The 14,119-nt window shown below is 41.8% G+C and overlaps 1 protein-coding gene across 1 annotated transcript in view; it reads left to right on the top strand.

Moving 5' to 3' along the window:
* The window catches only part of SLC44A1 (solute carrier family 44 member 1), a 166,922-nt gene that overhangs the window by 126,186 nt on the left and 26,617 nt on the right, over positions 1 to 14,119 (top strand). The window contains exons 8-12 of the mRNA XM_055125977.1: positions 2,907 to 3,046; positions 4,874 to 5,060; positions 7,308 to 7,473; positions 9,054 to 9,210; positions 10,692 to 10,775. Of these exons, the coding sequence (XP_054981952.1) occupies positions 2,907 to 3,046; positions 4,874 to 5,060; positions 7,308 to 7,473; positions 9,054 to 9,210; positions 10,692 to 10,775 (734 nt within the window). The remainder of the gene's footprint in view (positions 1 to 2,906; positions 3,047 to 4,873; positions 5,061 to 7,307; positions 7,474 to 9,053; positions 9,211 to 10,691; positions 10,776 to 14,119) is intronic.

Below are 14,119 nucleotides of genomic sequence, written 5' to 3'. Positions count from 1 at the left end.
CAGATCAGCGGAAGAGAATTAAAAATCCATATAGACCATCAGATACATGGTCAGTCAGTCTTCATTGAAGGAGCAAATACAAGAAGTGAAGCATGGAAAGTCTCTTCAACAAATGGTGCTGGAAAAACTGGTCGGCTGCATGCAGAAAAAAAAAAATGAACTTGGACCTCCTTCTGATGCCATGTACAAAATTCAAGTCAAAATGGATTAAAGACCTTGATGTCAGATCTGACACCATAGGTTCATAGAGGAAAACATAGACATAACTCTGACATTGAACCTAGAGGCATCTTTAAGGATTCACTGTCACTGTCATCTCGTTGCTCATTGATTTGTTCGAGCGGGCACCAGTAACATCTCCATTGTGAGACTTCTTGTTACTGTTCTTGGCATATCGAATATGCCACGGGTAGCTTGCCAGGCTCTGCCATGCGGGCGAGATACTCTCGGTAGCTTGCCAGGCTCTCCGAGAGGGGCAGAGGAATCGAACCCGGGTTGGCTACATGCAAGGCAAACATCCTACCACTGTGCTATCGCTCCAGCCCCTTTAAAGATTGATTGACCAAATTCCAAGAACAAGGCACCATCAGATTTAGTGTTGGCTGAGAGTTTGCTTCTGGTCCTTCATGTCTTCTGTGTCTTTACAGATGGTGTGAAAGAGCTCTCCAGAATCTCCCTTATTAGAGCTTTGATCCTATTCATGAGGGTTCCTCTCTTCAGTTCTAATCATCTGATAGATCCACCTCCAAACTATGGGCGGTAGGATTTCAGCATATGAGCATCAGGAGGATACAAACATTCAGTTTATAACAGACGGCTAATTTTTGTCACAAAACTAGATTGAATTCCAGCCCTTTTACTTACTGCATTTATGTTCTTGTTAACTTTCTTAAATGCCCTGTATTTATGGTAAATATGATTGCCTTTATTACACAGCTCCTGGCACAAATTTAAATGTTTAATAAATATGTCCTGTATCTTCTCTGATGTTTCGTCATCTCGTTGTATTTACCTTTCTCCAATAATGTTAGTAGAGAATGTATTTCATTCCCTTAAACAGTTTTCTGAACAAGTTTATGGTGCCTTCAAGACTTGAAAAGAGGTTTCCCCATTCACTGAAATGTTTTCCAGAGACTTGCTGTTTTCACTTATTTACAACATCTTTTTAGTAGAAACATAATTCATATTCAGTATTTGTCAGCAGGTAGAGAATGGGACTTCCATTCACCTCATTCATGCTTAATACTTGAGTACAGAGGGAGGTTGAGTAGACTTGGATAGATCTGATTTTAGTTTCTTTTCTCCTGGGCATTTATCTTGCCCACTGGAGTATTTCACTTCTACTCTGCATCTCCCTTTCCTTATAATGTCCCACCAGGCACAATTCAACAATACGATCTGGTTCCCAGCAATACCTGCTCACATCTCTTACCACGTTCCTCCTTGCTCATTGTTGAAATCACAGTGCCTTTCTTCCCTTTCTGCCCGGCATGGCTTCACTTCGGCATCATAGGATGAGCTATTTTGCAATATTCTTTCCTTAGATTATGTAGATTGTTTTCTTCCTGTCTTTGATTCTCTTGTTCAAATATCAGCGCAGCAGTGATGCATTTCTTATACATCTTATGTAACACTGCAGTGCTTACCCAGTCTCCTTCCTTTTTCTCCCTCTCTCCCTCCTTCCCGCCCTCCCTCTCTTCCTCCTGTCCCCTCCCACCCCCCACCTACCTCCTCAGTGGCTAGGTCTCTGCTCAGAAGTGATTAACTGGAAAATCACACCTAATGCCAGGGATTTGATCAAGACTTGGCTACATGGTGTCAGGCAAGGCAAGCTCCTTATCCCCACTCTTTATCTCTTGGGCAACATTTTTTTTTTTAACATTTAATAGACTATGCTTTTGCTTGTTTCCTTATTTTTTTGTTTCTCCGTCCCTACATATAAGCTCCATGAAGGGTGAAGATAGGAACTTATTCAATGTGTTTTTTTTCCCCATCCCTAAATCAGTATATCCTATGAGTATGCAAAATGTTTAATTAACATACTGATTAAAAGTTCCTGGTGTGGACTGGAGCTATAGCACAGCAGGTAGGGTGTCGACTTGGGTTCGATTCCCAGCATCCAATATGGTCCCCTGAGCACCGCCAGGAGTAATTCCTGAGTGCAGAGCCAGGACTACTCCCTGTGCATCGCCGGGTGTGACCCCCAAAGCAAAAAAAAATTAAGCTAAACTAAAATATATAAATGAAAGTTCCTGGTGTAGCTCTCTTATAAGGGGTCATATTTGTCTCCCTCTTCAGTCTAGTCCTCAGAATCTGAGTCAGAATCTGGTGACGATAAAAACTTCTATCAACCCATATTAACAAGATACCAAAGATGTCCTCTCTTTGTTCCTGCCAACTCTTTTGATCTTCATTTATGCATTATTCTGATCATTTCATCAGCTGCATGACTCCGTGCTGTCCTCTGGGATTACTGTGATGACTGTAACAGAAGTCTTTGCCTTCCTCAGCCTCATTGCTGATTCCTGTGGTTCCGACTTCCTTCCACTAGGCCCCCAAGCTTGAACACACGGTCTCTTCTCAAGGGTGTCTGTTATTGCCCACTCCCTGTTGGCTTCAGAGTCAATTAATACAGGCAGTAAAAGGAAGTTTATTTCATAATGGAAAGACTTGTAAGTGTCTAATAAGAAAGGACTTTGTGGAATAATTAGAGCATGTCTTTTGCTGATAAAAGATTATAGCTATGCACCTCCTGGCCAATTGAATTGTTACTCTTTCAGTTCCAAAATGACGCACAAGAAGGAGCCAGAACATTAAGGATTCATGTTATATAACCTTATGCTAATTGTTGACTTCCCCATTTTCCTTTTCTTTCTTTGTTTCTTTTTTTTTTTCTTTGTCTCCAGGTGGCACGGGTGTACTTTGGTGGCTGTATGCAAAGCAAAGAAGGTCTCCCAAAGAAACAGTTATACCTGAGCAGCTTCAGATAGCTGAAGACAATCTTCGGGCCCTCCTCATCTATGCCATTTCTGCAACAGTGTTCACAGTGAGTTCTCACTTATGTGGCTCTTTCAGGGTGGTGGTTTTAGGGATAGTTGTGCTGATCTTCAGTACAGTGAATGCGCAATTGAAAGGTCTTGGTCTAATTAAGGCCAAATAAAATGCAACAAAAATGTACCAAGAAGAGGATGTAAGTATTCCCCCAAGCAACAAGCCTCATGCCGGTCTGTTCTTGCCTCTTAATCCAAAGGAGAGTTGTCCCTTCTAAGTTTAGGGGGAGGGATGGGGCAAGAGAAAGAACAAACTTGCAAAAAGTTTTGATTATTCAATTCCACTAGTAAGAAGGTCTCTATTAGGGTCTGGAGCAATAGCACAGCGGGTAGGGCGTTTGCCTTGTGGCTGACCCGGGTTCGATTCCCAGCATCCCATATGGTCCCCTGAGCACCGCCAGGGATGATTCCTGAGTGCAGAGCCAGGAGTAACCCCTGTAACATCATTGGGTGTGACCCAAAAAGCAAAAAAAAAAAAAAAAAAGAAAGTCTCTATTAATAGTCATGGATAATTGCTTATAACTTATAATAACTTTCTTGTAATTCTTTTCAGTTTACTATAGAAAATATGTTTAGAAAAGGTCATCTCTTATCCCATTTACTTGTTCACTAATTATTTTCCCTTTCGAACTTGTAACATTCAAAACTATGTGCGCTTCACTGGCCTCATTACAAATTAACGTTTGTGGTTAAATAATCTATATTCACATTTTTGGTTCATTTCTTTCTCTGAAAAATCCCTCTGTGAGCAATCTCAACCTTTCTATTGTGCATTAGAAACAAAAAATAATAAAGGCACCATAAAACGGAAGTGATGCATGGCACCATAAACTGTTGGTGCCAAAAGATATTTTTCATTATTGCACAAATATTTATTAAATATATTTTAAGAATACTTTTCTATGGCTGGAGCAATAGCACAGCGGGTAGGGCATTTGCCTTGCACCCGGCTTACCCGGGTTTGATTCTTCTGCCCCTCTCGGAGAGCCCGGCAAGCTACCAAGAGTATCTCACCCACACGGCAGAGCCTGGCAAGCTACCCACGGTGTATTTGATATGCCAAAAACAGTTACAACAAGTCTCACAGTGGAGACGTTACTGGTGCCCACTCAAGCAAATCGATGAGCTACGGAAGGACAGTGACAGTGACTTTTCTGTGGTAGGTAGAATATGGAGCAAAGGTTGAATCTGATTTGAAATCTCTTCTTAGGGCTATTGTTCCAAAGATAAGAGACAAAGTAAGAACACCTTCCTGCTTTCATATTTGTGGATTGTGGTCCTTCCCCTGTTTGTAGAGTAACAGACTTACATGTATTCAAGTGGAAAACATCATATTTTGACTCAGAATGAGTGCAAAAGAGAAAAGTAGAATTTTAAGACTTCTTCACAAATCAAGAAATCCTTTTATGTGTAAATTATATGTTGATAAATTATACGTTGAAAATAATAGTTGCTACAAAAGAGATAAATGTTGGGGCTGGAGCAATAGTACAGCGGGTAGGGCGTTTGCCTTGCACGAGGCCGACCTGGGTTCCATTCCCAGCATCCCATATGGTCCCCCGAGCACAGACAGGAGTGATTCTTGAGTGTGTGAGCCAGGAGTAACCCCTGTGCATCACCAGGTGTGACCCAAAAACCAAAAAAGAAAAAAAGAGAGAAATAAATGTCAGTAACGTATTGGGATTCTGAGAACAATACTTTGACATTTGGGGTGGAGGAGCGGGTAATAAAGGGTTATGTAAACATTTTCCACTGTTGTTTAGTTTGTGTTTTCACAGCTAAAAACAGCAATTGGAATTATTTCCTCTATTCTCTTCATGCAGGTTATATTATTCCTGATTATGTTGGTTATGCGCAAACGTGTTGCTCTCACCATCGCTTTGTTCCATGTGGCTGGCAAAGTCTTCATTCACTTGCCACTGCTCGTCTTCCAACCCTTTTGGACGTTCTTTGCCCTGGTCTTGTTTTGGGCATACTGGATCATGACACTTCTTTTCCTTGGCACTACTGGTAAGAAAACGTGTGGCTTTTTCCTCTTTGTAATACATCTGATTTGCATTAAACTATTTTACACCAGAGAGAACACAAGAGATAGTACAGCAGGCAGGCAACTACCTTGCATGTGGCTGACCCAGGTTCAATCCCTGGCACCCTGGTGGTCCCCTAAGCACTCCCAGGAGTGATCCCTGAGTGCAGAGCCAGGAGTAAGCTCTGAACATTGCCAGGTATGGCCCACCGAGACAAAAACAAAAACAAAAGAAGAACAACAACAAAAAGACCAAAAAAAGATGTCTTCAGACATTTAAGGAACCAGTAGCCCAGTAACCCTTGGAACTAATAGTTGTTTTTGCTCAATAACCCATTTCTCTGTTTACAGTGTTTAGATTGTCTTTGCACTGAGGCTCCAGACAAGGCATGAAGTTGCATTCTAGTTTTGAGATGGTTATTGGTTAAGTTCTGGTACAAATGTAGACATTTGGATCCTGTGACGTGAACTCCGGGAGGCAGTGCCACTCTGAGGTGTCGCCTCAAATCCCAGTCATCACCAAAGCTGAATTTGCATCCTTGGGATTCTCTAGCTTAGAAATTACCTGAACCTAGATGCATTTTAATAATAGTTCTCTGTTAGACTGTCTGAACGTGGGGCTGGAGCAATAGCACAGCGGGTAGGGCGTTTGCCTTGCACGTGGCTGACCGGGGTTCGAATCCCAGCATCCCATATGGACCCCTGAGCACCGTCAGGAGTGATTCCTGAGTGTAGAACCAGGAGTAACCCCTGTGCATCGCCGGGTGTGACCCAAAAAGCAAAAAAAAAAAAGTGTCTGAAAGTGTGGAGAGGGGCCTCCAGCATGGCTGTAGCTAGGATCCGGTGGTCTTCGGCCTCCAGGAGCTCTGCTCGGGATCAGGAGGGAAGCTGGAGCCCATCCCCTCCGAGGGGCCCCAGAGAAGACAGCCAGGCGTGCGGGCAAGAGACTCTCTGCATCACTCTCTTCTGAGAGCTTGCTTTTAAGTCTCTCTGGATGTTGGCCGTTGATGGGATTACACACACCTGGGTTCCTTTGTTGGTACCTTCATGCATGAGGCCTGTCCGAACGTGTGGAGAGGGGCCTCCAACATGGCTATAGCTAGGTTCCGGTAGTCTTCAGCCGCTGGGAGCTCTGTTCGGGGTGGGGAGGGAAGCTGGAGCCCATCCCCTCTGAGGGGCCCTGGGGAAGACAGCCAGGTGTCCGGGCAAGAAGGTACATGCATCTTTAGCCTACTATCTATAGCCTGCTTCTCCCTCTGGGAGAAACTGGCAATTTTCTGAGAGTTTCCTGCCCACATGGGACAGCCTTGCAAGCTTCCCATGGTGTATTCATATGCTAAATCCAGTAACAAGCTGGATCTCATTCCCCTGACCCTGAAGAGCCCCCAGTGCAACATTGTAAGGAGGTCTGAGTCGAGATAGACTTCTAAGATCTCAGGGAAAGGACGAAATGAGATGTTACTGAGCCCGCCCGAGAAATCAGTGATTAACGGGATTTCGTGATTTCTGTTAGACTGGCTTATAGTCATCCTTAGTTATGTAGGTTACACTGAATGTTTTTTCATTCTGAAGAGTACTTTAAGATTAGTAAACTTGAAGGGCCAGAATGGTAGTACAGTGGGTAGGGCGTTTGCCTTGCATGTGACTGACCTGGGTTTGATCCCAGACATTTCATACGATCTCCCAAGCTTGCCAAGAATAATTCCTGAGCAAGAGCCAGCATTAACTTCTGAGCACTGCTAGGTATGGCCCAAAAAAACAAAAACAAAGATTAGTAAACCTGTGTATAATTTCTCTGACCATTCATTCTATATTGACTTTTGTAAGAACATAGGCATTGATTGGAATAGATTCAGTTCTTTGCTCTTAATTTAGGTTTGTCATTTTAGGATAAATAATAAGTATGGAAAAAAAATTGAAGTAGTTAAAAATTCACCTCAAAACTAAATAACTGCTAATGTGGTAAAAACTATATTAAAATAAATCATGTTTTAAAAGCTTTATGTGATGCCTCTGGGGAAATCAAAATCGTTGATAGTATAATGTTTGACTTCACAACTTTCTAAGTGCTAATTAATTTTGGCCCTTAATTCAATAGGCCTGTGATTATAAAGTTTGTGTTTGGGGATTGAGGACCTATTGTTGGAAATTAGACTAATAACCGCATTTTATATATAAACCATATACCACATAAGCTTATTTCTTTTTTTCCTTCCTTGATATTTTCCCAGGCAGTGCGGTTCAGAATGAACAAGGCTTTGTGGAATTCAAAGTTTCTGGACCTCTGCAGTACATGTGGTGGTACCATGTGGTGGGCCTGATTTGGATCAGTGAGTTTATTCTAGCTTGTCAGCAGATGACCGTGGCCGGAGCAGTAGTGACGTACTACTTTACGAGGTAAGAAGGTGTTCTCAGAAAATGTAAGATCATCGAAATGATGAATTTTTAAGGACATTGGTCAGAGTTCATTCTCTAAAATGTCGTTGGGAGCAAGGTAGCTCAAAGGAGGTGTAAATTCTGTTCACAACATACCGTATGTGCTCCCCTCCCCACAGCACCACCTCTCTCCCCCACCCCCTGCTCAGATGGCTCTTGGGGGCCCCAGTACTGCAGGGCTCAAGGCCATCCCGCCATCCCATCCTGCCTTGTTGGCTATATCCCACGGGAAGATTTCCTCAAGCATCCCGAGTGTAGCTTGGGAGTCCTCTACACAAAGAGGAAAGGGAAAGTTATTGGGAGGGAATATGAAAAATATTACAGGTAATCGATTTGGGATTTTACAAAATGAGTGATTTTTTTAAAAAAAATACTTTTCTATAGCTCAACAATTTATCAGAATAACTGCTCGTGGTATAATTTATATTTGAAAGTAGAATAAGTCTTCTGATGGTGATTATGTATGTACTTTTGCTTTCTTATAGAAAAGCCCATCCAAAGATAAACATATATTGCATGTTGGTTGGATCAGAAACAAGTAGCACAGTTCCTTTCCTAACTTTAGGCTATAAATAGGGGTTAGAGATTTCTGGGCAAATGAAATGCCAGACTCTTCGTGATGGGTCTGGTGTCATGACATTGTATTCCTAAGACATTAATATTAGCATTCTTGTAGATCACAGTGGCTAAATTAAAAGATGAAATAAAATGAGCTTGCAAGACAGCGGAGATAGCTCAAGCAGTAGAGGACGTGCCTAGGTGACACAAGGCCTGACTTCACTGTCTGGCGCCCCTGGTCCCACCAAGCACCACTAGCTGTGGCCCCTGGCTGTCCCCGAACACTGAGTCTTCAGGCCTGCACTCGGGGCTGACCATTGCAGGGAGTGACCCAGGGTCCCTTTTTAAGCATCACTGTGAATGGTCATGATTAAAAAGAAAAAAAAAATCAGGTGTCAGATTGAGGTTGAATATTTTTTTAAATTCTATTTTTCTGGCTATAAATATTGGTTAATCGAAGGTTTTAGAATAGTTTGATTTAACTTACAGTATTGTCATTATTATTATCACACAGCTATTATAAAGAAATGAAACATTAATTTTCTATGGCATATATATAGTCCTTGTGTCTTATCATTAAGGCAGAGCAGAACAATGAACATTTCATTGCATTGCACTTGTACTCTGAACCAGAACTTCTCCAGTTATGGGTTGAAACCCTGTATTAGGTTGATTAACTGGGGTGTTGCTGAGAATTATTCTCAAATAAACATATGATTGGTTGTCAGCAAATGTTTATATGCCCAGGATGGGTGTAATGGTTTCTCAGGTGACACCTGACCCCGGGGTAGTCCCCGGCACCCAGGGCCTTCTCAGCACTGTTATGGAACCATCCCTTGCCCCCTCCAAAAATTTCTCAGCCATAAACGGGTCATATATGGAAAAAAGCTTAAGAAACCTTGCTCTAATACATTTTTGTATTTTTATCCTGGCCTAACCGTCGTTTAAAATGTCTTTTTGGTTTCTCCTTATTTGAAATACAGAGATAAAAGGAATTTGCCATTTACACCTATTTTGGCATCAGTGAATCGCCTTATTCGTTACCACCTTGGTACTGTGGCAAAAGGGTCTTTCATTATCACCTTAGTCAAAATTCCACGGATGATCCTTATGTACATTCACAGTCAGCTCAAAGGAAAGGTAAGGGGGAACACTTCTGGAAACGTCTGTGGGCACGTGCCGGCCCTCGGGTTCCGCTTGTGGGATAGTAGCCAGTCTTTTCCACACTGTGGGTGTGTTCTTTGAGAATCGTACGATTCCTTCCTTACGTAGCGAATCATACGATTCCTTATTACGTATCGAGTCCTTCCTTCTGGTCTCCCGCTCTTGCATTGCATATACACTAGCAAAATGTGTCCAGTCATTGTCCTGTGCCGTCTTTTCCTTCGTGTTGGCTCAGACCCTCTCCTCTACGGACCCTGTCCTTCACAGTGGAGATAGTGTGTGCATCAACAAAGCTTCCCTCACGCCCCGTTCTTCCCACAGACCTTCCCTGGTTCTTCTTATCCCCCACATGATGTCTCTCCACTCTCATAGGACTTACTATTTCTATCAGATTATGAATCTCAACACTTTTTTTTTTCTTTTTGGGTCATGCGGGCAATGCTGAGGATTTTGCACTCAGGAATTACTCCTGGTAGTGCTCGGGGGACCATATGGGATGCTGGGAACCGAACCCGGGTAGGCAGACGCCCTACCCGCTCTGCTGTCACTCCAGCCCTCAATCTCAACACTTTTGTGTGTAGCATTTTTTTTCTTCCTAGTTTTCAAATCCCTACCAGTCTTATATACCTCACTATAGGGCTTATGTGCAACAGGTACATCTTGAATTAAACTAATTTTAAAAATTCAGCTATTAAATTTTGAGGGAAACGGGGATGGGGATGGTGGGAGGGATGCTGGGACCATTGGTGGTGGAAAATGGGCACTGGTGGAGGGATGGGCACTAGATCATTGTATGACTGAAATGCAAGCACAAACGTTTGTAAGTCTATAACTATACCTCACGGTGATGCACTAATAAAAAATTAAAAAAAATTTTTTGGGGGGAAAATGAAAATTACACTTTGAGGGGGAACATAAATCACAATACCAACTGTGACTTAAAATAAAATTTTATTTTCCTTATAATGCCCCAAAGTGAGAGTAAGAAGGAAAGTGCCTGGCATAGAGGCAGGGGGTCGTGTGGAGTGGGCGTGGTGGGAGGGATACTGGGGACATTGGTGGAGGGAAAGCTACATTGGTGGAGGAGTGGGTGTCCGATCATTGTATGACTGAAACTCAATAATGAAAGCTTTGTAACTGTTACGGTGATTCAATAAAAAATAAAGTATATAAAATTAAAGATCTTTAAAAAATTATCTCCCTAACATTTGTAGATGTTGTATGATGGTATGAATGTTTGTTTTGTTTTTGTACTGGAGCACCCCTGGCAGTGTTCAGGGCTTACTCCTGGCTCTGTACTCAAGGGTCAGTCCTGGCATTGTTCAGAGGACCAGAGGTGGTGCTGGCTATTGAACTCGAGTTGGCCACGTACAGTGGCTCTGACCCACTGTGCTATCTCTCCAGCTTTGTTTTTGTCTTTGGTTGTATTAATAAGTTCAGTTCTTCTTCCTTTCCAGGAAAATGCGTGTGCCCGATGTGTGCTGAAATCTTGCATTTGTTGCCTTTGGTGTCTTGAAAAGTGCCTAAATTATTTAAATCAGGTAAGATACTTAAAAACAACAGTTTATTTTCAAGGATCAGTTTGTTGTTTCTTCTAAAATAAAATAACTACTGCTGTAGTCATTGAGTTTAATTAAAAGATGCCATGGTTTTTTCCTGTGCTGCACATTGTGCATTGATAAGATGTATATTTTAAATCAGATTTTATCCTTAAAAGGAACATATCTTCTGGGGTCAGAGCGATAGTACAGCAGGTAGGGCACATGCCTTGCACATTGCCCCAACCTGAGTTTGATTCTTGGCATCCTATATGGTCCCATGAGCACCACGGGGAGTAATTCCTGAGTATACAGCCAAGAGTAAGCCCTGAGCATCACTAGGTGTGGCAGAAAAACTGGGGGACAAAAGGAACATGTCTCCTTACCTAGGCTCACTATTAGTTAATTTTAATACATGGATAAGATATCTTCAGGGTATATCTTTCAGGAAAGACATTTATCGCTGTCTTAATTTACACCCTCTTGCTTGCAGTTTTTCTCTGAATCTCCTTAACTGGTCATAGATATTTAATTGTTTTAAATACCCGAAGGCTTTAGTGAGAAGCTGCAATGCTATTTATTTCCCTTTTTTGCAACTGTCTGCTATCATTCAGAACTAGTATTCTCTCTGTGGTGGTTTGGTTTTACCCATTGTCCGGCAACTAAAGTGTTTTTACTTGCCTGGGAGATAATGTTAAAGCAAGTACTGTTTCTAAAGTGAATGGAGGAATTGCTGTTTGCGGCATGAGAGTTCATCGGAGAGAAGATTGCTCCTTTTCCTTTAAGTACATAGAGCTCTGTGTGAAGCACTCTACCCATCTTTTCTGCATTTTCTTTCTTTTCACTGCTTTTCCTGCATTCCCTGTAAATCAATTCTAATGCACTGATACTCTGATCTAATAGATAAAAGACAAAAATTGACTTTCTCAACAATTACCTCTAAGTGGTTGAAGAACAGCATTGTGCTTTCCATCAGTGGCTTTGCGCTTTCCATGGGATTATAGTCCTGTAACTGTGATGTGAGTTTGCGCCGTTAGAGTTCTGTGGTCAGTGTCAGGAAGGAGGCATGGCATTCCATTAGCAAAATACATGCTTGGAGATCCTAAGACTCAATGGATACGAAGTGTTATTCATTTATAACAGACATTTCAGTCTGAAAAATTGTTATGTTCTTTAAAAATTTGCTTTGCAATCAAGACATCCCTATTAAAAAGCTGATGGCTGTGCTAATGGTGATTATCATCATATGCCTTGTGCCATTACTAAATAGCTGATTCCTTAGGGAGTTTGAGTCAGCCCAACTTTCTAGCTCTAGGAGCTGTCATCTGCCCCACAGGTCCTTCAAGCCATCTCACCAGTCCCCGTCTATTAAATTCTTCAGAACACACATGAGTCCCAGGGCTTTCTTCTTTTGCCATTGGTTTGCCTGTTCTTGTACCAGTACCTTATGATGCATTTCTTTCATTCTTAGTTTTTAGGATTTGTGGGGGATTCTTTTTTGGTTCGGGGACCACACCTGGTAGTGTTCAGGGCTTATTCCTGGCTCTGTACTCAGGGATCACTCCTGGCAGGCTTAAGGGACCATAAGGGACACCAGGGATTGAACCTGGGTCGGCAGCAGGCAAGGCAAAACACCTTACTTGCCAATCTATTGTTCCAGCCGCTCATTCTTAGTTTTTAAACACTCCTTGTTTACTATCTGAAATATTATTTAGATTATTGACAGAATATAGCAAAATGACCATACGGATTATAATGCCAGCTGACATGTATGTCACACTTCACATGTGCCAGGCACAGAGGCCCGCACTTTCCTTGCAGTCTCCTGCTTAGAATTAGGAATGAGTTCATGCCCCATTGCATTTTCTCCTATCTTTTGTTTTGCTATCTTTTTTTTTTTTTTTTTTGAGATCAGTTTAAAAACCTGAAGTCAAAAGCCTTGGGCACAGCTCGAAAACTCGGAACAACCCACAGGACTCATTGAGGCCAGTTACATTGCTTGTAAACGGGAGCCTCAGACACGTGGAAGACAGGACAAAATTATAGAGACTGTGGCAGACTGAAGAGCTCACATTTCATGAGAAGTCAAAGGCAGCTTCTGTTTAGCTTTAGTATACTGCTGCTAAGTGAGAATTTATGGCTAGTTTCTAACTCCTCCGATTTTATGAGAAGCCAGGATTCTGGATGCTTGCATTTTATTGTTTGCTTTCATCAGTTTAGTCCTCAATTAAAATGGAAAAAATCCGAGTCAAAGAAATAGCTCCATAAAAGGAGGGAGGGAGGGAGGGAGGGAGGGAGAGAGAGAGAGAGAGAGAGAGAGAGAGAGAGAGAGAGAGAGAAAGAGAGAGAGAGAGAGAGAGAGAGGCAAAGAGACAAGATGGGAGTGAAAGGGGGGGATAGGAGGGAAACTGGGGACATTGGTATTGGTGGTGGGAAATATGCACTGGTGGAGGGATGGATGTTGGAATATTGTATGACTGAAACCCAACCACAAACAGCTTTGTAACTATGTAATGGCGATTCAATTAAAATAATAATAATAATAATGATAATAATGATGAATAAATAGGTCTATGGACCACACAGTTATTTGTTGCCCTGTTTACTGGAGAATTTAGAGAGTAATAGAGAGGAGTACTGATACAGAGGTAGAGTAGACCAGAGTGATTTTGCAGCAAGATAAGAAGTTCCATAATCCTAGACTGTTTCAGCAACTGACAGCATGGGAAATACAGCTGACTTTGAAAAGGAGCTTTAGATTTGAAAAATAAGCCATTTCTTATAAATAGCTTAGGTGCTAGAATTTTGCAAATAAACAGTGAAATGTGAACTGCACTTTGTTTCTGCAGGTGTTTATCTTAATGTGACTTGAAGGTGATTAAACGTCTCATCTAGCACATAGAGTTCGCTTCAGGTAGCGATTGTTACAACTAGAATTTGTTTCTGTTGGGCTTTGGATTACTCAGGCCTTGGTTTACTTGGACACTGTGGAAAGGCTGCATCTAACAGTGGAAGGAATCTGCTCTCTGACTAATCAGTTCTTAATATAATAAACCCTTTCTCTACATACTGTGAGTGGGAGTCGTAGAGAATATTTTTGAGCACTTACTACATTATCACTTGCTCTCCACAATTCTGTGTGAAAGCTTATTTTCTCTGTTTATACATGAGAGAATTAAAACTGGCATTTTCTGGCCTAAAGTGGAGGAAATTCTGAAATCTAAGTTTGCAGGTTTCTTGCCTTTATATCACACAGCCCCGTGTAAATATAGACACTTTTATAAAAAGATGTTATGTTTTATGCAACACAACCCTGATTTAGGTTGGTGACATACTTTTGATTCTTA

Source organism: Sorex araneus, chromosome 1 (assembly GCF_027595985.1).
Source record: "Sorex araneus isolate mSorAra2 chromosome 1, mSorAra2.pri, whole genome shotgun sequence".
NCBI lineage: Eukaryota > Metazoa > Chordata > Mammalia > Eulipotyphla > Soricidae > Sorex > Sorex araneus.
Note: the sequence above shows the minus strand (reverse complement) of the source record. Positions and strands in the feature narration are given on the sequence as shown.